Source organism: Loxodonta africana, chromosome 3 (assembly GCF_030014295.1).
Source record: "Loxodonta africana isolate mLoxAfr1 chromosome 3, mLoxAfr1.hap2, whole genome shotgun sequence".
In the NCBI taxonomy this organism is placed as follows: Eukaryota; Metazoa; Chordata; class Mammalia; order Proboscidea; family Elephantidae; genus Loxodonta; species Loxodonta africana.
Window position 1 is genome coordinate 21,294,696 of NC_087344.1, and position 23,299 is coordinate 21,317,994.

The following is a 23,299-nucleotide window of genomic DNA, read 5'->3' on the forward strand; positions in this document are numbered from 1 at the left end:
TTTACACAAGCAGGTCATTTTGACTTTCTCCAATAGAGCCACAGAGCAGGTTCGAATTACCAACCTTTCATTTAGCAGACAAGCGCTTAACCATTGCACCACTGGGGCTCTTTACAACAGCTATACTGCAGTTAATAGAAATATAACCACAACAGTAATAGCTAATAATTCTATTCACTATATCCCAAGGGCTGAGATCTTTTTTTCTTTAATGCACACAGCATTTTATCCATTTTTAGGACACAGGTGAGCTTAACGTTCAGGGTGACTGGGTTCATAAATCCTCTCGAGGATGTGCCTGTCAAGTGTCCTAAATGTTACTATTGGCTACTCAAACAACTCTCTTACTCAGCCAGAGGACAAAGGAAAAAAATGCTGGCTCCACACCTCTGGCCTCTCAAGACTCCATACGTTCCATCCTCCTTCCACTTCTCTTGTGAAAATATGCCCTTCCAAAGCTCACATCCTGAGATGAATAGTTTTGTTTTGATTAAAGCAGAAAACAAGTCATTTTCAATAATTAGGTGCATACCAGCTCTTAGAATAGTATTTGCTTGCAGATTTCTTGACTGAACCATGGTATGTTGCTTCCGTTTTATGAGGTGGCAATTGCTGAGGGTCCATCACCCCCTAGGTACTAATGGCAGAGGCCAGATGGTAGAAGAACCTGAATGACAAAGTGAAGACTCCAAGTTTTATTTCGGTAGGACACCATGGAGGTGCTCCACAGGGATGTGCTAGGCCCTCAGAAGATCCTTTGGGAAGATCACTCTGCAAATATGCACAGGAGCAGTGCATTCAGGCTTGTTGGGAGTGGGGAATGATTACAAAATCATTGCCACAAGGACTTGTTCTAGAAGGTAGCTGCCAAGAAAACGTAGTCAAAAGAAATACACTGTAAAATGACTGTGAATTTCTAGACTCAGTCCACACATATGGCTCTAAGCTTCTTAGCAGCCAAATAAATGATAAAAACATGTAATTACAGGAAAAAAATGAACCTGTTATTCAGAAAAAAAGTACAGGAATCCTTTTTTGTAATGTCCAGACAGGAATTTCCACTGTGTCTGATATTTCTACAATAAACAAAACACAGCTTCGTTTGGCCTTTTCATATAACGTCCCTCACTGTAAGCTGATAACAAATGAAAAACCACAGTTGTACAAAAGCAGTTCTAGTGGCTGAAACAATTCTTTCAAAATAAACAGGCTTCAATGGTGAGGTTTGATCTAATTGTAAAATACAGAATATTTGAAGGACTGGGTTAATGATGTTATTGTTCCAAGGAGGCAGCAGAGAATCTGAGGTGATAATTTCCAGCAACACCTGAGATTTGAAATTATGAGCAAACTCAGATACTCTCAAGCTAACTACACAGTTAATACTCTTTGAGAAAATCAAGTCATCTAACGAGTTTTGAGTCACTGGGTAATGCAAAGGGATCCTTGGTGGCTCTCAGCTGCTATCCAAAAGATTGGTTTTTAACCAAAAGATGAGTGGTTCGAATCCACCAGCCACTCCATGGGAGAAGGATGTGGCAGTCTGCTTCCATAAAGATCACAGTCTTGGAAACCTTATGAGGCAGTTCTACTCTGGCCTATAGGTTGCTATGAACTAGAATCAACTCGACACCAACGGGTTGGGTTATGTGGTGCAAACAGTATAAATAAAAGGTTGGTGGTTCAAGTTCACCCAGAGATGCTTCAGAAAAAACGCCTGGTGATCTAATTTCAAAAAATCAGTCATTGAAAACCCTGTAGAGCACAGTTCTACTCTGACAAACATGCAGTGGCCATGAGTTCGAATCTGCTCGACTGTTTTTTTTTTCTGAACCAGGTGTGATGGTGTATTGTGAGAATATTAGAATTAAATCCTAGATGTAGAAATGCTGTGCAGGATTGATAGTTCCTAAAACATAAAACAGCACCTGTTTCCATTTTTGTACCACTAGAGAAATATATGATACATGGAAGCTGCTCAAAAAAATATTTAGTGAAGAAAGGAATCAGTAGAAGAAACTGAGGGAAAGAATTACTTAAATATTACTAGAATTTAAGGCATAAAAAATTTCATTCCATTTGCGTGTTTCATTTTGTTTCAGACTCACCAACAACATGAAATCAGAAAACCACACAGGTGTCTCAGGATTCCTCCTTCTGGGCCTCTCTGAAGATCCGGAAGTGCAGCCCTTACTCTTTGGACTCTTCCTGTCCATGTACCTGGTCACTATGCTTGGGAACCTGCTCATCATCCTGGCTGTCATCTCTGACTACCACCTGCACACCCCCATGTACTTCTTCCTCTCCAACTTGTCCTTTGTCGACATTTGTTTCACCTCCACCACAGTCCCCAAGATGCTGGTAAACATCCAGACAGAGAACAGAGCCATCAGTTACACAGGTTGCCTTACTCAGGTCTATTTTTTCATGGTTTTTATCTGTATGGACAATTTACTCTTGACTGTGATGGCCTATGACCGGTTTGTGGCCATCTGCCACCCTCTGTATTACACGGTCATCATGAACCCCCGCCTCTGTGGCCTGTTGATTCTACTCTCCTTCTTCATTAGCATCATGAACGCCCTGCTCCAGAGTCTGATGGTGTTGCATCTGTCCTTCTGCACAGACCTAGAAATCCCTCACTTCTTTTGTGAACTTGCTCAGATCCTCAAGCTGGCCTGTTCTGATACCCTCATCAATAACATCCACGTGTACTTAGCAACTAGCTTGTTGGGTGTGGGTTCTCTCTCTGGGATCATATTCTCTTACACTCGAATCGTCTCCTCCATCCTAAGAATCCCATCGACTGGTGGCAAGTATAAGGCTTTTTCTACCTGTGGGTCTCACCTGTCTGTTGTTTCCTTGTTCTACGGGACCTGTGTTGGGGTCTACCTTAGCTCTGCAGCTACTCTGTCCTCCAGAAAGAGAGCAGTGGCCTCAGTGACGTATGCCGTGGTCACTCCCATGATGAACCCCTTTATCTACAGCCTGAGGAATAGGGACATGAAAGGGGCCTTGAGGAAACTTATCTCTGTGATACCTTCCTGTTTTTGACTTGTTATTTACCTTGGATGTGGGCTTCTAGAACAAGTGTCAAAAGAAATGAAATATTGAGTATGCCAGAGACCCTGATGCTTCTATAATTCAGTTCTTCCAGCAAACTAGTTAATACAAGGGCTGTCAAGGCAAATAGCTTTGTGTTGAACCCTGCTTTTTTAGGTCTTACTAAAATCAAAACCAAACCCGTTCCTACAGAGTTGATTCCAACTCCCGGGACCTCCATGTGTTACAGAAAAAAACTGTTCCATGGGGTTTGCTTGGCTGTAATCTTTATGGAAGCAGATCGCCAGGACTTTCTCCCATGGTGCTGCTAGATGTGTTTGAACCGCCAATGTTTAAGTTAGTAGCTGAGCACAAATTGTTTGCACCACGCATGTGTCAAGCAACTTAACTCTCTGAGTTCAGTTTACACATCTATAAAAGAAGCAGAGTGGTATTGCATGCTTAATGGTGATTTTGGGAGTGTTAACTGAGACAATTCAATATATTATATGGTAAAATATGTGAAAGCTAGAAACTATTTGAGGTGTCAGAAAAGGAAAACTCAAGTATTTTCCACATATAGAGAGCAATAAGAAAAGTGGTAAGCTGCACCCTGCCAAAGGTGGAAAACTTGTGAGAGGAAAAACAAGGCAGCCCCATCAAGTTCCAGTTCTTACAGGTTTCATTGTATATATGCAGCAATTCGTCTGTATTAAAATAAAAAAAACCAAACCCGCTTTTCTCGAGTCAATTCCGACTCATAGCGAACCTATAGGACAGAGTAGAAATAACTCACAGAGTTTTCAATGAGCACCTGGTGGTTTCGAACTGCTAACCTCTTGGTTAGCAGCCATAGCACTTAATCACTATGCCACCAGGGTTTCCTCGTATGTATTAAGGCCTTGTAAAATTAAATAGGCAGAAAGGAGATACGGCGGATCTCTCTATATTTTTTCCTCAATTTTTCTGTAAGCCTAAAACTGCTTTAAAAACACTTTTCATTAATTTTTAAAAAGTAAATGAATAATTATCAGCTGTGCAATCCTCAGGTTACTGGACTGTCAGTGGACACTCAGCTGCTTCCACGTTCATATATTGATTAAACAACCCTCACTTCACCCTCTCCCCTTTGAGTTATGCTCGTTTTCCTCTTTAACTTTGTCCTCATTTCTGCTGGAATCTATACAAGGAAATTAATTTGAATGAAACTATTTGGGATTTCTTATTAACCCACCAAGCCCCGTTGCTGTTGAGTCAATTCTAACTCATAGAGATCCTGTAGGATAGAGCAGAACTGCCCCATAGGGTTTCCTAGGAGGGGCTGTTGAATTTGGTTAGCAGCCATGGCTCTTAACCACTGCACCACAAGGGGTCCTATTAACCCACAACATTAATACATAAGTGCACTTCTTACTATCCAAATATGTGGAGCATCTCTTTTCACCCTTTTCTTACTGATCTCTGCATAGTTGCCTTGTGATCAGAGAACATAGTTTGCATGATTTTAATTCTTTGAAATTTTTTGACAATTGCCTTATGCTGTATATGTGGTCAAAGATAGTAAATGTTCTGTTTGTGCTGGAAAATAAAAGTGTATCCTATGATTATGGGGCGTGTCGTTCTATATATCTCCAATAGGTCAAGTTTGTTTGTGGTTCTTGTTATCTGCCATCATATAAGCCACAGACTCATGGCACCTCATGCACAAGAGAAGAAAATACCTCCCATCCCTATCATGGATTACAGGTGGGACCATTGAATCCATACTGTTTTCAGCGGCTGATTTCCTGCAAGTTTGTTAATCATCTTCAAATTTTGTTTCTTTTTACTGATTTTTGATCTGTTTATTGTATCAATTGTGGAGCAATATGTGTTAAAATCACTCAAATGATTTTAAATCTGTCTGCGGAAACCCTGGTGGTAGAGTGGTTGAGTTCGGCTGCTAATCAAAAGGGCGGCAGTTCAAACCCACCAAGCACTCCTTGGAAACCCTATGGGGCTGTTCTCCTCTGTCCCAAACAGTTGCTATGAGTCAGAATTGGGTTTGTTTTTTGGATTTTTTTTTTTTTAAACCTCATTTCTCCTTGTAGTTCAATCAATGTACACTTAATCCAAACCCGTTGCCACTAAGTCAATTCTGACTCATAGCGACCCTCTAGGACAGAGTAGGACTGCCCCATAGTGTTTCCAAGGAGCGGCTGGTGGATTCGAACTGCCAACCTTTTGTTAGCAGCCATAGCAATTAACCACTATACCACCAGGGCCCCAATGTACCATTCAGTGAGTGAAAATTCAGAATTGTTACATCTTCTGGTGTGTTGAATCTTTTATCTTAATGAGGTCACCTTTGGTATCTCTGGGTATGTTTTGCATTAAAGTCTACTTCATCTGATAAAAACAAACAAACTCGTTGCCTTTGAGTGGATTCCTCATAGTGACCCTAGAGGACACAGTAGAACTTCCCCATAGTTTCCAAGGAGCCCCTGGTGGATATGAACTGCACACATTTCGGTTAGTAGCTGTAGCTCTTAACCACTGTGCCACCAGGTTTCCCATCTGATATTAATATACTGTAATTAGACGAGCTTTTTCTGGGCCCTCTAGGTGATCAAAAATATGGCGGCAATCCATGCAGTGGCTAGACTGCCCTTCAAACAACCAGGTGCTTTCAAGTCAACTCTGACTCATGGTGACCCCATATGTGTCACAGTGGAATTGTGCTCCATAGTGTTTTCAGTGGCTGATTTTTCCAGAAGTAGATCGCCAGACATTTCTTCCCAGATGCCTCTGGATGGACTCTAACTTTGAACCTTCCAATTAGCGGTCAAGCTCATTAAGCATTTGTACCTCTCAGGGACTCAGGTTAGTCCCCAGTTCTCCTCTATTCCGAAGATGCATTCCTTTGTGGGCCCAGCCCAAAACAGGGAGTCCCTGACTCTGACTCTGACTTTGAACCTGTGGATTCCTAAAACCCCTCAGCTGCCTCTCCTAGACCACCTTAAGGGTAAAACCAGCCACCCTGATATCTGCTCACTTTTCTGAATCCCAATCCTGGACTCATTGCAGTAATTTTTTACTATCATTGAGTTTTTTTGGTGCTTTTCAGTTCCATTTTTTTCTGATACAGAAATCTTAAATGAAAAGAAACTGTTCCTGCTTATCATATTCTTTCTTGATTTAAAAGTTTATTCTAACATTGTCTCTCTTAGTGGGGTCCGTGATATTTTGTGATGTTTCTGGAAATGCCGATTAACATACTTCACTTCAAGTAATAGAATTTTGGACCCCAAGATCTTTGCACCCTAGTGTTACTCCCATGGTTATGTTATGTTACACAGTAAGAGGGACTTTGCAGATGCAGCAGTATTGTTGTTGCTGTGTGCCATCAAGTCCATTCTGACACATGGTAAACCTATATGGCAGACTACAACGGCCCCATAGGGTTTCTTAGGCTGTTATGTTTACAGCTGCAGACCACCAGATCTTTTCTCCCCTGGAGCTGCTGGTAGGTTCCTTTTGGTTAGCAGTCGGGTGCTTAACTACTGCACCACCAAGGATCTTTGGCAACACTATTACAATAGCCAAAAGGGAACAACAACCCAAATGGCCATCAAAAGATGAATGGATAAACAAATTATGGCCTATACATACAATGAAATATTATTCAACCATCAAGAGAAATAAAGTTCTGATACTGAAGCCTAGATACAACGTGCATGAACTTCAAAAATACAGTGCTAAGTGAATGCAGCCGGACACAAAACATGATATATTGTATGATTCCATATATATGAAATATCCGGAGCAGGTAAATCCACAGAAACAGAATACAGAGTGGTGGTTAGCAGAAGCAAGGGAAAGGGGAATGGACAGTTATTGCTTAATGAGTACAAGGCTTTCTGTTGTTGTTGTTGTTAGGTGCCCTCGAGTCAGTTCTGACTCACAGCAAACCTATGTGTAACAGAACAAAACACTGCCCAATTCTGTGCCATCCTCACAATTGTTGCTATGTTTGAGCCCATTGTTGAAAAACAGGTATAATAAAGACTCTGTCAGTTTGTTGTATTGTGGTGGCTGGTGTGTTGCTATCATGCTGAAAGTTATGCCACCAGTATTTCAAATACCAGCAGGGCTTCTCCCAGAGTAAGACAAACTAGGAAGAAAGGCCTGGTGATCTACTTCTGAAAAGTAGCCAATAAAAATCCTACGGATTACAGCACAATATTGTCCAATATAGAGCTGAAAGATGATCCTCCTGGTTGACCAGCAGTCAAAATACACAGTGGCCAAATCAATCATACACATCAATGCACTCGAGCATACCAACGGTCCTGAAGATGGTGCAGGACCCAGTGACATTTTGTTCTGTTTTACAAGGGAACTGCCGTGAGTCAGAGCCTACTCAAGAGTAGCTAGCAACAGCAGGAAGACATTTAAGGTCATAGGACTATCCTACTCCTCATCACAATTTCCCCCAGATGTAGAATTCATTGATGATTCTTGCGTAACCCATTTTTTCATCTCTAGCACTCCTTGCACATTTACCAATTGGTCCTCAGCATTTTGCTGTAAGTACGAGCTCTCTCTTCTCCCCATCAATTTATTTATTTATTGCTGTTTTAAGGACACATGAGCTCCTGTCTTTTCCACATGAGCTCCTGTCTTTTCCAGTGGTTTGTTCCTCATTGCTGTACTCAGTGTGGTGTTCAAATTGTATCACATTTGGCCCTTCGTGCTGGATCCTGTATCCTTGTGACATGCCACATCATATTTTTCATCACTTCTTTATTTCTTTACCTCCTGGAAAACCCTGGTGGCATAGTGGTTAAGTGCTATAGCTGCTAACCAAAAGGCTGACAGTTCAAATTCACCAGGTGCTCCTTGGAAACCCTATGGAGCAGTTCTGCTGTGTCCTATAGGTAAGTATGGGTCGGAACCGACTCGACAGCAATGCGTTTGTTTTTGGATTTTTTACTTCCTGTCATAATAAGATGTTGCAGGCTAATCTTGAACCTAACCTGCCCCAGCTCTGAAATCAACCATTTTTCTGCAACCTTTCTTTTTAGCATGGAATGGAATTAGACACCAAGATCTAGGTTTGCTCATTGCCACCGAGGTAAAACTGCTTCTTGGTACTTTCAGAGGACAGAACAGGGAAACAGTGTAAAAATGGTATGGAGGTGGTATCTGACCTCCTCTACCTTCACAGGGGAGAAGGAGAATCAAGATCAATAGCCCAAGGTTGATTCTTATAAGGCAGAGGTCAGATATGCTTCCTCTGTCCCCCTTCTTTACCGATTCACACCAACTGTCCCTCCCACGACACTGTCTACTTCTCTGCTGGTTTCAATAATTCATTGCAATGGCCATACAGAACTCACAGACAATAGCCATGATTATGGGGTTTATTAGGGAATTTACAGTTATAATTAAGGTTTAGAAATGCTCAGGATACAATTGTTCCAACAGGACAGCCTCGTCCCCGCCATGCTTGCTGGCAGTTCTCTCTGGCCCTCAGCCTCGTCCCTGCTGGGGCAAGTGCTACAAAGCACGTTTAGCTCTGCTGATAATTGCTCAGAGGCATCCTACCCTACCAACAAGCCTCTAGCCCAAAGGTACTCAGCTTTCTCATTCCTTGGGCCAGGAATCCAGATACGCCGTCTCCTGCCATGAATCTCTCTTTTTCTCTCTCTCTCTCTCCTGGTAACAACATTCTCAGTGCAGGGATCCCAGGTCTCTGTATCCCTAGCTGTTCCTCCTTGGTGGTGGTGGGATCCTCTCCCTGCTCTGGAATTGGCTCTTTTTTGAGGTAAAACTGACCAATCCCCTTGGTGGGTTACAATTATTAACCTTATTTGCACAGTCCCACCCAATCGCTTGGGTGGGAGTTACAACACCATGGCAAGAAAGACCACAAAAAAGCGATCCATCGCTCCCCACTAGCATGTATGTACACATATACATGCACATATTTGTGAATATGAACACATGTTGTTGTTTTTAGGTGCTGTTGAATGGATTCCGACTCATAGAGACACTACGTACAACTGAATGAAACACTACCCAGCCCTTCACCATCATCCATGTAGTCCAGCTTCTCGAATTATTTGCTCAGCATACGTGTGTACATACATATATGCATTTAGCAGTGATGACTTCACATTAATACTTCCAATTTCAATCCTCCTCCCCACCACATGGGGTTCTTTCTTGGTCTCCAATTTATGTGTGGATTGTAGAGACCTTGACTCATTCTTCTTTGACTCAAACTCTGACACAATGTAAGAATTCCATATAAGCGTATTTATGTTGTTAGGTGCCAACAAGTCAGTTTCTACTTTTAGCGACCCTTCTTATAACAAAACTAAACATTGCTGAGTTCTGCACCATCCTCATAATCATTGTTATGCTTTCAGCCCATTGGCCACTGGGTCAATCCATCTCGTTGAGGGTATTGCTCTTTTTCACTGACCCTCTAATTTACCAGGGATGATGTCCTTCTTCAGGGACTGGTCCTAAGACAGGGAGCAAAGGCCCTGCAATCGGAGGGTGTCTGTTTCAGAAACAGCAAAGAGACTGCTGTGGTTAGAGGAGAAGCAAGTAAAAGAGAAATACACTATACGGTCAGGAAGGTAATAGGGGGTTGAGTGTGGCACCTAGAGCCTTAGTAAGACAGAGAACAGAGGGGTCCCCAAATCTGCAAACAAAGTAACAAGAAATGGGCCAGGGCACAGAAACAAAGCCATTCCCCAGAACAGTGGGGCAGAGTATCTAAAAATAGCCCGCAAACGTCTTTAAAGTTGCCTTTCAGAAGCAGCTAGAGAAAACCATGCCCAGGGACTTGTGTAGAATATCCACCTGTGACCCCTGTGTGACCTTCCACCAGGGGCAGTGAGGGGCAACAACCTAGCCAGGGAATCGAACCCAGGAAGCGAGGGACTACACAGTTCTGACACCCCATAATAAGTCCTGCTACAAAAACCAGAGGCCTCCAGGACAGGAGCCATCTTGGAAAGCTGATGGGTTGGCACCTTAGTTAACATATCCCAGCCTGTGCCTATGAATAAATATGAATCTTTTCCTACCCAAGATCTTTTAAAATCTCAGGCCAGTCTTTTGTTCTGAGACGGGGGTATGCCTCGTCTCCGCTTGCAAGCCTCTTGGATAAAGCTTTGCTTGTGGGGAAAACTCCACGGGCCTTACTTGCTCATTCTTGACCAGTGAGAGGTAAGAATATTATTCTTGCAAAATGGGAAACAGAGAGTGTTTCAAATATTTCCTATTTATGTACAAATTTTGATATATATTACGAAATATATTGCCAACAGGCACAAAAATATCCTTTGCTCAGGATTAAAAACAGAACCAGTTGTCATTGAGTTGACTCTGACTCATGGCAACCCCATGTGTGTCAGAGCAGAACTATGCTCCATAGGGTTTCCTTTGTTCATGATTAGGCCGAGTTAAAATTCTGAGTTGATTAAAAGTCACTTTTCTGTTGGTGAATATATTGGTGACAATGATGGTTCAAAAATTAATGATGTTTGAGCAACTGCCTCCTGCAAAAGCACTTGGTGAAAGGTTCACTGCCCTTCAGCATCTGGAACAGCCCCTTGCTGTGACCTTCAACTCTGGAACACAACAGAGGCAGGTCATTAGGGCCACTGGTTTCCTTTTTTATGCTATAGGACTAGGATGATGGGAGAACAATTTGGCTAATGAGGAGCTTTGGAGATAAGGCCCCCAGGGCCAGAAAAATCTGTAAATTGACCCTCTCTTTTCTGTCAGCACCATCTCACCACTGCCACACCAGAAAGGAAGACAGCTTCTCTCCTCCCAGGGAATGTGCCTTGTCCATAATCTCCACTCATGACTGTCTCCTTGAAGTTGATTGATATGTCTTCAGTATTCACAACCTTGGAAGAAACTCAGCCTGTGATCCTCTCGGGGACGATTGTGGAGATACAGAAATCCCTTGTAAGTTACAAAGGAAAGAGAGAAGGATTTATTATTATTAATCCCATCTGGGAGTAGTCTTGGGTTAGTTAACTACGAAGTCTAAAGCAGTGGTTCTCACAATGTTGTCCCCAAGCCCAGCATCCAGGGATGGCTTCATGGGCCTGTGACCCACTCTCTTGGTTTAATGCGCTGAAATTTTTGAACAAGGGACCACGACATTATGCAATGTCCCCAAAATAATATAGATGGTCCTGCAGCAGTCTGAGCATCACCTGGAGAGTTCTTTGATATGTAATTTCTCGGGGTTAACCTTAGACCTGCTGAATCAGAAACAGTGGATGGAGCCCAGAAATCTGTGGGGTTTTTTTTTTTGTTGTTGTTGTTGTTGCTGATTTTTGTTATTTCTTCAGAAATCCGTCTTTTAAGAAGCCCTCCAGGTGACCCTGGTGCATGCTAAAAATTGAGAAACCAAAAAAAAAAAAGTTGCTATCCAGTCGACTCTGACCCATGGCAGCACCATGCATATCAGAGTAGAACTGTGCTCCACAGGGTTTTCAATGGCTGATTTCTGTGGAAGTAGATCACCAGGCCTGTTTCCCAAGGTTCTTTTAGGTGGACTCAAACCTCCAACCTTTGGCTAGCAGTGAGTGCTTTAACCATTTGCACCACCCAGGGACTCACCACCTAAAGTTACTGCCTTATACATCAGATACCTTCCAATTTTTCGTTATCATCTTGGCATGTTTCCAAGTCCCCAAGCAGTGGATTTGCAATTGCTCCTGACTCTGCTGACCCCTTTCTCTCAACCTAGAATTGCAGGCACTGATTTCTTACTCAGAGGAATCAGTACTCTCTAAAAGGTTCTAAACACTCAAGGCCGTTCTGATACCTCCCCTTTCTTCCCACGAAAGGCAGGAGGGGACCCATGGGCTGCCCCGTCAAATTCCTGATTTTGGACTCACACCTTTAGGGAAGACACTGAGATTCAGGGTAAAGATTCGTCTCCCCAGTCAACTTGCTCCTTGATATGATCAAGGGTCCTGGTGGAATTTTCAAAATAGTTTTCTTTCCTCACAATTCACAGATGTTGCCTTGAGGATGTGCTCTCTTCCACCTTCTTCCTCCTCTTTAATTTTCTTGCCCTTTCCTATCATACCCTCTCCCCACACCACATGCCCTTCTGGGCAAGCAATCATGTCAGGATCTCTGCTCACATCCTGGAAATAGTAACAACCAACAGCAAACCAGCTGCCATTGAGGTGACATAACTCCTAGCAACCCCATGTTTATCAGAGTAGAACTGTTTCCACAGGGTTTTCAGTGGCTTAGTTTTCAGAAGTAGACTGTCAGGCCTTTCTTCCGAGGTCCCTCTGGGCGGACTCAAACCTCCAAGCTTTCTGTTAGCAGCTCTGGTAATAGCAATAGCAGTATAAATTGTATGTGCAATGGGCATGCACTCTGTGTGGAATGCTTAACATTTTTGTTTTCATTTGTAGTTCTGGAAGGTAGGTACTCTGTCATCATTCCCATTACGCAGATGAGAAACTAAAGCTCAGGCAAGCTCAAGGATTTCACCCCTGGCTTTAGGCAGGATTTGCATCTAGTTTGGGCTTATGATACTCCATGTATTATGGATTGAATTGTGTCCCCTCAAAATCTGAGTTAGAATTCTAACCCCTATACCTGTGAGTGTAATTCCATTTGGGGACAGTCTTTGTTTTGTTAATGTCACCATATCAGTGTAGCATGTTTCCTAAACCAAATCACTTCTGAGTGATATGAAGAACAGCATAAAATACCCTTTGCTTTCGAGTGGATTCCCACTCAGTGATACTGTAGGACAGACTAGGACGGCCCCCTAGGGTTTCCAAGGCTGTAATCTTTTTTTTTTCCTCATCCAAAAATTAATGCAAAAATTGTTTTGTGACATTTTTGGATTCCCCACAGTGTGTCAGCACTCCCATCTTTCCCTTTCCACCTCAGGCTCTCCGTGTCCATTCGTCCAGTTTTCCTGTCCCTTCCTGCCCTCTCATCTTTGCTCTTGGACAGGTGTTGCCCATTTGTTCTCATATACTTGATTGAATTAAGAAGCATGTTCCCAAGGGTGTTATTGTTTATTTTATAGGACTGTCTACTCATTGCCTGAATGGTGGACTTCAGGAGTGGCTTCAGATCTGTGTTAGCAAGGTGTCCTGGGGTCATACTCTCAGGGGTTCCTCCAGTCTCTGTCAGACCGGTAAGTCTGGTCTTTTTGTGTGAATTTGAGTTTTGTTCTACATTTTTCTCCTACTCTGTCCAGAATCCTCTATTATGATCCCTGTCAGAGTGGTCAGTGCTGGTAGCTGTCCAAGGCTGGAATCGTTACACAAGCAAACTGCCATATCTTCTTCCGTTGGGTGGCTGGTGGGTGTGAATCACTGCTGATCTTTTGGCTAGTAGCCAAGTACTTTACTGCCTGCATCACCAGGCTCCTACAAAGAGCAGCATCAACAAAGAGAAAGAAACATAAATGGGGGAAGATAGATGCCACAGTAAGACCACCCAGGAACCAAGCAATGCCAGGGCTACAAAAGCTGAGAAAGGATCTTCCCTCAGAGCCAACAAAAAAGTTACTTCCCCTGGAGCTACTGCCCTGAATTTGGACTTCTAGCCTCCTAAACTGTGAGAAAGTGAACTTGTGTTCTTTGAATTCACCCACTTGTTCTATTTCTGTTACAGCAGCTCTAAGAAAACAGGATATCCACTTTAGAAATTTCTATAGCAGTGTTTCTTAACGTGTGATTACCCAGACCAGCAGCATCAGTATCACCTGGGAACTTGTTAGAAATGTAATTTCTTGGATCCCAACCTGCACCTACTAAATCAGAAACTCCTAGGTAGAACCCAGAGATCTGTGTCTTAACAATCCCTTTGGGTGATTCTGATGCGCACTAAGGTTCGGAGCTACTGTGCTATGGTAATGTGCTGTCTTTATAGAGAATAACCAACCCATCAATCTCCGCCTCTCTTTTGTCCACCTGGCTCATGGGGAAGGGAGGCTGGGGGGTGAGAGCTCTGGGTCTCATTAAATTTTTACGCTAACACCTTGGGCTTCATGATGGATGGTTCATATATCTGCCCTGTTAAGAATGACTGGTAGAAAATGGGCCCTGTCAGGCCACCCAGTGGCTCTTTTTGGCCTCCTTCAAAAGGTCCAAGGGTCACTCTTCCAGGATCCTGCAGGAGACTGAGGGGACAGAGAAGGTACGATTCTAAGCCTTGGCCATAGTACAAATTCTGCCAGGAGACAACATTTAACCTTAGTCATTCCAGAGCTGGATTTTGATGAGATTCTACCAAGAGGGAGAGGAGGTAGGGTCTAAGTGTCCATGGATACAGTAAAATATTTCCTGATCTAAAACCCCCTGACTGAGGGACAAGGAAGAGGAAAGAGTGAGGACAGGGTTCCAGTTCCTGAGAAGGGCATTCCCATCTGTGAAGTGTGAGAGAAGACAAACAGGTGATTTCTCAAAGCACCATGAAGGACCGGAGGATAAGTAAAACAACCCAGAAAGAGTTCCTTCAATATTTTAATGCAGAACAATTGTAATGACAACTTTTCTTGCGTTTTGTGATTTTCCCAATTTTTCTCCTTTCCATTCATGTTTCTAGAGTAGTCAGTGACTATTGATGAAACAGATAACAACATATAAGTCAGGAAATTGAGGAAAACAAGGAACATTCTAATCCAAGCTCAACATTTTCTCTCCCATAAAGGCTACTACAATTATGCTGGTGTTGTTGGGTGTCATTCAGTCGGTTTTCAACTCATAGGGACCCCATGTGACAGAGTAGAACTGCCCTATGGTGTTCTCTTGACTGTAATCTTTACAGAAGCAAATCACTTTGTATTTCTCTCATAGAGACACAGAGTGGGTTCAAATTACGAACCTTTCAGTTAGCAGCCAAGTACTTAACCATTGCTACACCAGGGCTCCTTACAACAGCTCTACTGCTATTAATAGAAATATAACAACAACAAAATCAGCTAACAATTCTATTCACTATATCCCAAGCACTGAGACGTTTTCTTGTTTAATGAGCACAGTGTTTTATTCATTTGAAGGACAGAGGTGAACTTAATGTTTTGCGTCACTGGCATCCTAAACCCTCTTGAGGATGTGCCTGTCAAGTGGCCTAAATGTTACCACTGGCTAGGCAAACAACTCTCTTACTCAGCCAGAGGACAAAGGAAAAAATGCTGGCTCCACACCTCTGACCTCTCAAGACTTCATGTATTCCATCCTCCTTCCACTTCTGTTGTGAAAATGTGCCTTTCCAAAGCTCATATCCTGAGATGAATAGTTTTGTTTTGATTAAAGCAGAAAATAAGTCATTTTCAATAATTAGGTGCATACCAGCTCTTAGACTCATTTTTGCTTGTAGATTTCTTGACTCAACCATGATATGGAGCTTCAGTGTTATGAGGTGGCAATTGCTGAGGATCCATCACCCCGTAGGTACTAATGGCAGAGGCCAGATGGTGGAAGAACCTGAACGACAAAGTGAAGACTCCAAGTTTTATTTCACTAGGACACCATTGTGGTGCTCCACAGGAATGTGCTAGGCCCTCAGAAGCTCCTTTAGGAAGATCACTCTGCAAAAATGCACAGGACCAGTGCATTCAGGCTTGTGAGGAATGGGGAATGATTACAAAATCATCGCCACAAGGACATGTTCTAGAAGGTAGCTGCCAAGAAAATATATTCAAAAGAAATATACTGTAAAATGACTCTGAATTTCTAGACTCAGTCCACACATATGGCCCTAAGCTTCTTAGCAGGCAAAGAAATGGTAAAAACATGTAATTACAAGAGAAAATAAACCCGTTATTCAGAAAGAAAGCACAGCAGTCCTTTTTTTCTAATGTCCAGACAGGAATTTCCTCTATGTGCCTGATATTCCTACAGTAAACACAATGGAGATTCATTTGGCCTTTTCCTATAACGTTCTCACTGTAGGCTAATAACAAATGAAAAATCACAATTCTAGTGACTGAAACAATTCTTTCTAAATGAACAGGCTTCAATGGTGAGGTTTGATCTAATTGTAAAATACAGAATATTTGAAGGACTGGGTTTATGATGTTATTGTTCAAAAGGAGGCAGCAGAGAATCTGGGAGTATAATTTCCAGAAACACCTGAGCTTTCAAATTAAGAGCAAACTCAGATACTCTCAAGTTAACTACACACTTAAAACTCTTTGAGAAAATGAAGTCTTCTAACCAGTTTTCAGAGTCAATGGGTGGTGCAAAGGGATACCTGGTGGCTCAGTGATTAAGAGCTCAACTCTTAACCAAAAGATTGGCTGTTAACCAAAAGATGGGCAGTTCAAACCCACCAGCCTCTCCATGGGAGAAAGATGTGGCAGCCTGCTTCCATAAAGATCACAGCCTTGGAAATCCTATGAGGCAGTTCTACTCTGTCGTATGGGTTGCTACAAGTTGCAATTAGCTCGACAATAAAGGGTTGGGTTATGTGGTGGAAACAGCATAACCAAAAGGTTGGAGGTTCAAATTCAAATAGAGGTGCTTCAGAAGAAAGGGCTGGTGATCTAGCTCCAAAAAATCGGCCATTGGAAACCCTGTGGAGCACAGTTCTACCCTGACAAACATGGGATGGCCATGAGTTTGAGTCAGCTCGACAGGTTTTTTTTTTTTTCTGAACCAGGTGTGATGCTATGTGAAGAGACTGTTAGAATTAAATCCTAGATGTAAAAATACTGTACAGGCTTGATAGTTCCTAAAAAATAAAACAGCACATGTTTCCACTTTTGTAACACTGGAAAAATATATGATATATGGAAGCTGCTCAAAAAAATATTCGGTGAAGGAAGGAAATAAGTAGAGGAAACTGAGGGAAAGAATTATTTCAATATTACTAGAATTTAGAGCATTAAGAAATTTCATTCAATATGTCTGTTTCGCTTTGCTTCAGAACCACCAACAACATGAAATCAGCAAACCACACAGGTGTCTCAGGATTCCTCCTTCTGGGCCTCTCTGAGGATCTGGAAGTGCAGCCCTTACTCTTTGGACTCTTCCTGTCCATGTACCTGGTCACTGTGCTTGGGAATCTGCTCATCATCCTGGCTGTCATCTCTGACTCCCACCTCCACACCCCCATGTACTTCTTCCTCTCCAACTTGTCCTTTGTCGACATTTGTTTCACCTCCACCACAGTCCCCAAGATGCTGGTAAACATCCAGACAGAGAACAGAGCCATCAGTTACACAGGCTGCCTTACTCAGGTCTATTTTTTCATGGTTTTTATATGTATGGACAATTTACTCTTGACTGTGATGGCCTATGACCGGTTTGTGGCCATCTGCCACCCTCTGTATTACACGGTCATCATGAGCCCCTGCCTCTGTGGCCTGCTGATTCTACTCTCCTTCTTCATTAGCATCATGAACGCCTTGCTCCAGAGTCTGATGGTGTTGCATCTGTCCTTCTGCACAGACCTGGAAATCCCTCACTTCCTTTGTGAACTTGCTCAGATCCTCAAGCTGGCCTGTTCTGATACCCTCATCAATAACATCCACGTGTACTTAGTGACTAGCCTCCTGGGTATCGGTCCTCTCTCTGGGATCATTTTCTCTTACATTCGAATCTTCTCCTCTATCCTAAGAATCCCATCGACTGGTGGCAAGTATAAGGCTTTTTCCACCTGTGGGTCTCACCTATCTGTTGTTTCCTTGTTCTACGGGACCTGTGTTGGGGTCTACCTTAGCTCTGCAGCTACTCTATCCTCTAGGAAGAGAGCAGTGGCCTCAGTCATGTACACCTTGGTCACTCCTATGATGGACCCCTTTATCTACAGCTTGAGGAACAAGGACATGAAAGGGGCCGTCAGAAAACTTATTTCTGTGATAACTTCCTGTTTTTGATTGTGTCATTTGCTTTGGGTGTGTACGTCTTGAACAAGTGTCAAAAGAAATGAAATACTGAGTATGCCAGAGACCCTGATGCTTCTACAATTCAGTTCTTCCAGCAAAGTAGTTAATTCAAGGGCTGTCAAGGCAAATAGCTTTGTGTTGAATCCTGCTTTTTTATGTCTTACTAAAACCAAAGCGAAACCCGTTCCTACAAAGTTGATTCCGACTCATGGGAAGTCCATGTGTTTACAGAAAAAAACTGTTCCATGGGGTTCTCTTGGCTGTAATCTTTATGGAAAAGGATCACCAGGTCTTTCTTCCATGTTGCTGCTAGGCGGGTTTGAACTGCCAGTTTTTAGGTTAGTAGTTGAGCACAATTTTTTTGCACTACCCATGTATCAAGTAACAACTCTCTGAGTTCTGTTTCCACCTCGATAAAAAGAACAGAGTCATAGTGCATCCTTACTGGTGATATTAGGACTGTTAACCGAGATAGATCAATATATTATATAGTAAAACGTGTGAGAGCTGGAACCTGTTGAAGGTGGAAACCTGTAAAAGAAGGAAAACCCAAGTATTTTCCACAAATAGAGAGCAATAGAGAAGTGGTAATCAACACCCTCTCAAAGGTGGAAAACTCGAGAGACCCAGAAAAACAAGGCGACACCGTCAAGTTCAAGCTCTTACAGATTTCGCTGTACATATGCAGTGATTTGTCTGTATTATGGACTTGTAAAATTTAAAAGGGAGAGAGGAGAGAGGGCGAAGCTCTCTAGAGTTTCTCCTCAGTTTTTCTGTAAGCCTAAAAGTACTCCAAAAATAAGTTCTTTTAATTAATTTTAAAAAATAAATGAGTAATTATCAGCTGTGCAATCCTCAGGTTAGTGAACCTTCTTCAGTAGACACTCAGTTGCTTCCACTTTAATGTATTGATTAAATCAACCCTCACTTCACCTTCTCCTCTTTGAGTTACGCTCCTTTTCCTCTTTGTCCTCATTTCTGTTAGAATCTATACAGGAAATGTATTTGAATGATGCCATTTGGGATTTCTTATTAACCCACCCAGCCCTGTTGCTGTTGAGTCGATTCTGATTTATAGTGATCCTGTAGGCCAGAGCAGAACTGCCCCATAGGGTTTCCAAGGAGCGGCTGGTGGCTTTGAACTGCTGACCTTTTGGTCAGCAGCCATGATTCTTAACCAGTACACCACAAGGAGTCCTATTAACCCGCAACATTTATACATAAGTGCACTTCTTACTATTCAAATATATGGAGCATCTCTTTTCATCCTTTTGTTAGTGATTTCTAGCAGAGTTGCCTTGTGGTCAGAGAACATAGTTTGTATGATTTTAAATCTTTGAAATTTATTGAGACTTGCTTTACGCTGTATATGTGGTCGAAGATAGTAAATGTTCTGTTTCTGCTGGAAAATAAATGTGTATCCTTTGATAAGGGTGCATTGCTCTATATATCTCCAATGGGTCAAGTTTGTTTGCTGTTCTCGTTATCTGCCATCATATCAGCCACGGAGACATGGCACCCTGTGCACAGGAGAAGAAACCACCCCCCATCCCTACGAGGGGTTACAGATGGGACCCTTGGATCCATACTGTTTTCACTGGCTGATTTTCTGCAAGTTTGTTAATCATCTTCAAATCTTGTTTCTTTTTACTGATTTTTGATTTGCTGATTGTATCCACTGTGGAGCAATATTTGCTAAAATCACTCAGATGATTTTGAATCCGTCTGTGGAAACCCTGGTGGTATAGTGGTTGAGTTTGGCTGCTAACCAAAAGGACAGCAGTTCAAGTCCACCAAGCACTCCTTGGAAACCATATGGGGCAGTTCTTCTCTGTCCTAGAGGGTCGCTATGAGTCAGAATTGGGCTTGGTTTCATTTTTTTTTTTTAATCTTTATTTCTCCTTGTAGTTCAATCAACGTACCATTAAATCAAACCAAACTAGTTTTCGCTAAGTCAATTCTGATTCATACTGACCATCTAGGACAGAGTAGAATTGCCCCATAGGGTTTCCAAGGAACAGCTGGTGAATTCAAACTGCAGCAGTAGCACTTAAACACTATGCCACCAGGGCCCCAATGTACCATTAAGTGAGTGAAAATTCAGAATTCTTACATCTTCCCGGTGTGTTGAATCTTTTATCTTAATGAGGTCACCTTTGGTATCTCTGGGTATGTTCTTGCATTAAAGTCTACTTCATCTGATATTACCAGAAAACAACAAACAAACCCATTGCATTCAGGTGGATTCCTCATAGCGACTCTAGAGGACAGAGTAGAAATTCCCCATAGTTTCCAAGGAGTGCCTGGTGGACCTGAACTGCCCACGTTTCAGTTAGCAACCGTAGCTCTTAACCACTGCGCCCCCGGGGTTTCCCATTTGATAGTATTATACTGTAATTAGACGAGCTTTTTCTGGGCCTAGGTAATGCAGTGGCTAGATGGCTCCCAAAAAAACCAGTTGCCTTCAAGTCAATGTTGGCTCATGGTGACCCATATGTGTCAGAGTGGAATTGTCCTCCATAGTGTTTTCATGGCTGATTTTTCCAGAAGTAGATTGCCAGACCTTCTTCCCAGGTGCCTCTGGATGGACTCTAACTTTCAACCTTGCAATTAGCAGTCAAGCTCATTAAGCATTTACACCTCTCAGGGACTCAGGTTAGTTCCCACTTCTCCTCTATTCCAAAGATGCATTCCTTTGTGGGCCCAGCCCAAAACAGGGAATCCCTGACTCTGACTCTGACTTTGAACCTGTGGATTCCTAAAACCCCTCAGCTGCCTCTCCTAGACCACATAAGGGTAAAACCATCCACCCTGATGTCTGGCTTACCTCTCTGAATCCCCATTCTGGTCTCATTACACTAATTTCTTACTATCATTGAGTTTTTTTTAGTGCTTTTCAGTTCCATTTTTTTCTGATACAGAAATCTTAAATGAAAACAAACTGTTTCTGCCTATGATATTCTTTCTTGATTTAAAAGTTTATTCTAACATTGTCTTTCTTAGTGGGGTCCTTGATATTTTGTGATGTTTATGGAAATGCTGATTACTATACCTCACCTCAAGTAATAGAATTTTGGATCCCAAGATCTTTGCACCCTAGTGTTACTCCCATGGTTATGTTATGTTACAGGGTAAGAGGGACTTTACAGATGCAGCAGTATTGTTGTTGCTCTGTGCCATCAGGCTCATTCTGACACATGGTGAACCTGTATGGCAGACTGGAACTGTCCCATAGGGTATCCTAGGCTGTAATCTGTACAGATACAGATCACCAGATATTTTCTCCTGTGGAGTTGCTGGTAGGTTCAAATCTCCTTTTGGTTAGCAGTCGAGTGCTTAACCATTGCACCACCAAGGATCTTTGGCAACACTATTACAATAGCCAAAAGGGAAAACAACCCAAATGTCCATTAATAGATGAATGCATAAGCAAATTATGACATATACATACAATGAAATATTATTCAACCATCAAAAGAAATAAAGTTCTGATACTGAAGCTTAGATACAACGTGGATGAACTTCAAAAATACAATGCTAAGTGAACGGACCAGACACAAAAGGTGACATACCGTATGATTCCATATATATGAAATATCCGGAGCAGGTAAATCCACAGAAACAGAATACAGATTGGTGGTTAGCAGAAGCAAGGGAAAGGGGAATGGACAGTTATTGCTTAACGAGTACAAGGCTTTCTGTTGTTGTTGTTAGGTGCCCTCGAGTCACTTCCGACTCACAGCAAACCTATGTGTAACAGAACAAAACACTGCCCAATTCTGTGCCATCCTCACAATTGTTGCTACGTTTGAGCCCATTGTTGAACAATAGGTATACTAAAGACTCTGTCAGTTTGTTGTATTGTGGTGGCTTGTGTGTTGCTATCATGCTGAAAGTTATGCCACCAGTATTTCAAATACCAGAAGGGCTTCTCCCAGAGTAAGACAAACTAGGAAGAAAGGCCTGGTGATATACTTCTAAAAAGTAGTCAATAAAAATCCTACGGATTACAGCACAATATTGTCCAATATAGAGCTGAAAGATGATCCTCCTGGTTGGCAGGCACTCAGAATACACAGTGGCCAAATCAATCATACACAACAATGGACTCGAGCATAGAAACGGTCATGAAGATGGTGCAGGACCCAATGACGTTTTGCTCTGTTTTACAAGGGAATTGCCATGAGTCAGAGCCTAATCAAGAGTAGCTAGCAACAACAGGAAGACTTTTAATGTCATACAACTAACCTATTCTTCCTCAAAATTTCCCCCTAGACGTAGAATTCATTGATGATTCTTGCCTAATCCAATCTTTCCATCTCTAGCACTCCTTGCACACTTACCAATTAGTCCTCAGCATTTAACTATAAGTACGAGCTCTCTCTTCTCCTCATCAATTTATTTACCTATTTATTGTTGGTATGGACTCATGAGTTCGTATCTTTTCCAATGGTTTGTTCCTCTTTGCTGTACTCAATGTGGTGTTCAAATTGTATCAGATTAGGCCTTTCCTTGCTGGCTCCTGTATCCTTCGGATGTGTCCCATCATATTTTTCATCACTCCTTTACTTCTTGGAAAAACCTGGTTGCATAGTGGTTAAGTTCTACAGCTGGCAACCAAAAGGATGGCTGTTCAAATTTGCCAGGTGCTCCTTGGAAACCCTATGGGGCAGTTCTACTCTGTCCTATAAGGTCAACATGATTCGGAATCCACTCCACAGCAATGGGTTTGTTTTTGCATTTTGTACTTCCTGACATAATAAGATGTTGCAGGCTAATCTCAAACCTAACCTGCCCCAGCTCTGAAATCAACCATCTTTCTGCAACCTTTCTTTTTAGTGTGGAATGGAATTAGAGACCAAGATCAAGGTTTGCTCATTGCCACTGAGGTAAACTTGCTTCTTGGCACTTTCAGAGGACAGAACAGGGAAACACTGTAAAAATGGTATGGGGGCAGTGTCTGACCTCCTCTAACATCACAGGGGAGAAGGAGAATAAAGATCAATAGCCCAAGGCTGATTCTTATGCGGCAGAGATCAGATATGCTTCCTCTGCCTGCCATCTTTACCGATTCTGACACCTTCCCTCCCACGACACTGTCTACTTCTCTGTTGGTTTCAATAATTCATTGCAATGGCCATACAGAACTCACAGACAATAGCCATGATTATGGGGTTTATTAGGGAATTTACAGTTACAATTCAGGTTTAGGAATGCTCAGGATACAATTGTTCCAACAGGACAGCCTCTTCCCAGCCATGCTTGCAGGCAGTTCTCTATGGCCCTCAGCCTCTTCCCTGCTAGGGCAAGTGCTACAAAGCTCTTTTAGCTCTGCTGATAAGTGTCCAGAGGCACTCTACC

At 42.4% G+C, this 23,299-nt stretch overlaps 2 protein-coding genes across 2 annotated transcripts; both read left to right on the forward strand.

Moving 5' to 3' along the window:
* Positions 1 to 1,859: 1,859 nt before the first annotated feature.
* On the forward strand, positions 1,860 to 3,054 carry LOC100667032 (olfactory receptor 7G3-like). Its single transcript, XM_003413415.3, has one exon. The coding sequence runs from the start codon at positions 2,116 to 2,118 to the stop codon at positions 3,052 to 3,054; it is 939 nt and encodes a 312-aa protein (XP_003413463.2). The 5' UTR covers positions 1,860 to 2,115.
* A 12,966-nt stretch (positions 3,055 to 16,020) lies between these two features.
* On the forward strand, positions 16,021 to 17,929 carry LOC100666752 (olfactory receptor 7G3-like). The gene has a single exon (XM_003413414.3). It carries the CDS (start codon positions 16,955 to 16,957, stop codon positions 17,927 to 17,929), a length of 975 nt encoding a protein of 324 aa, XP_003413462.2. The 5' UTR covers positions 16,021 to 16,954.
* Positions 17,930 to 23,299: the final 5,370 nt, after the last annotated feature.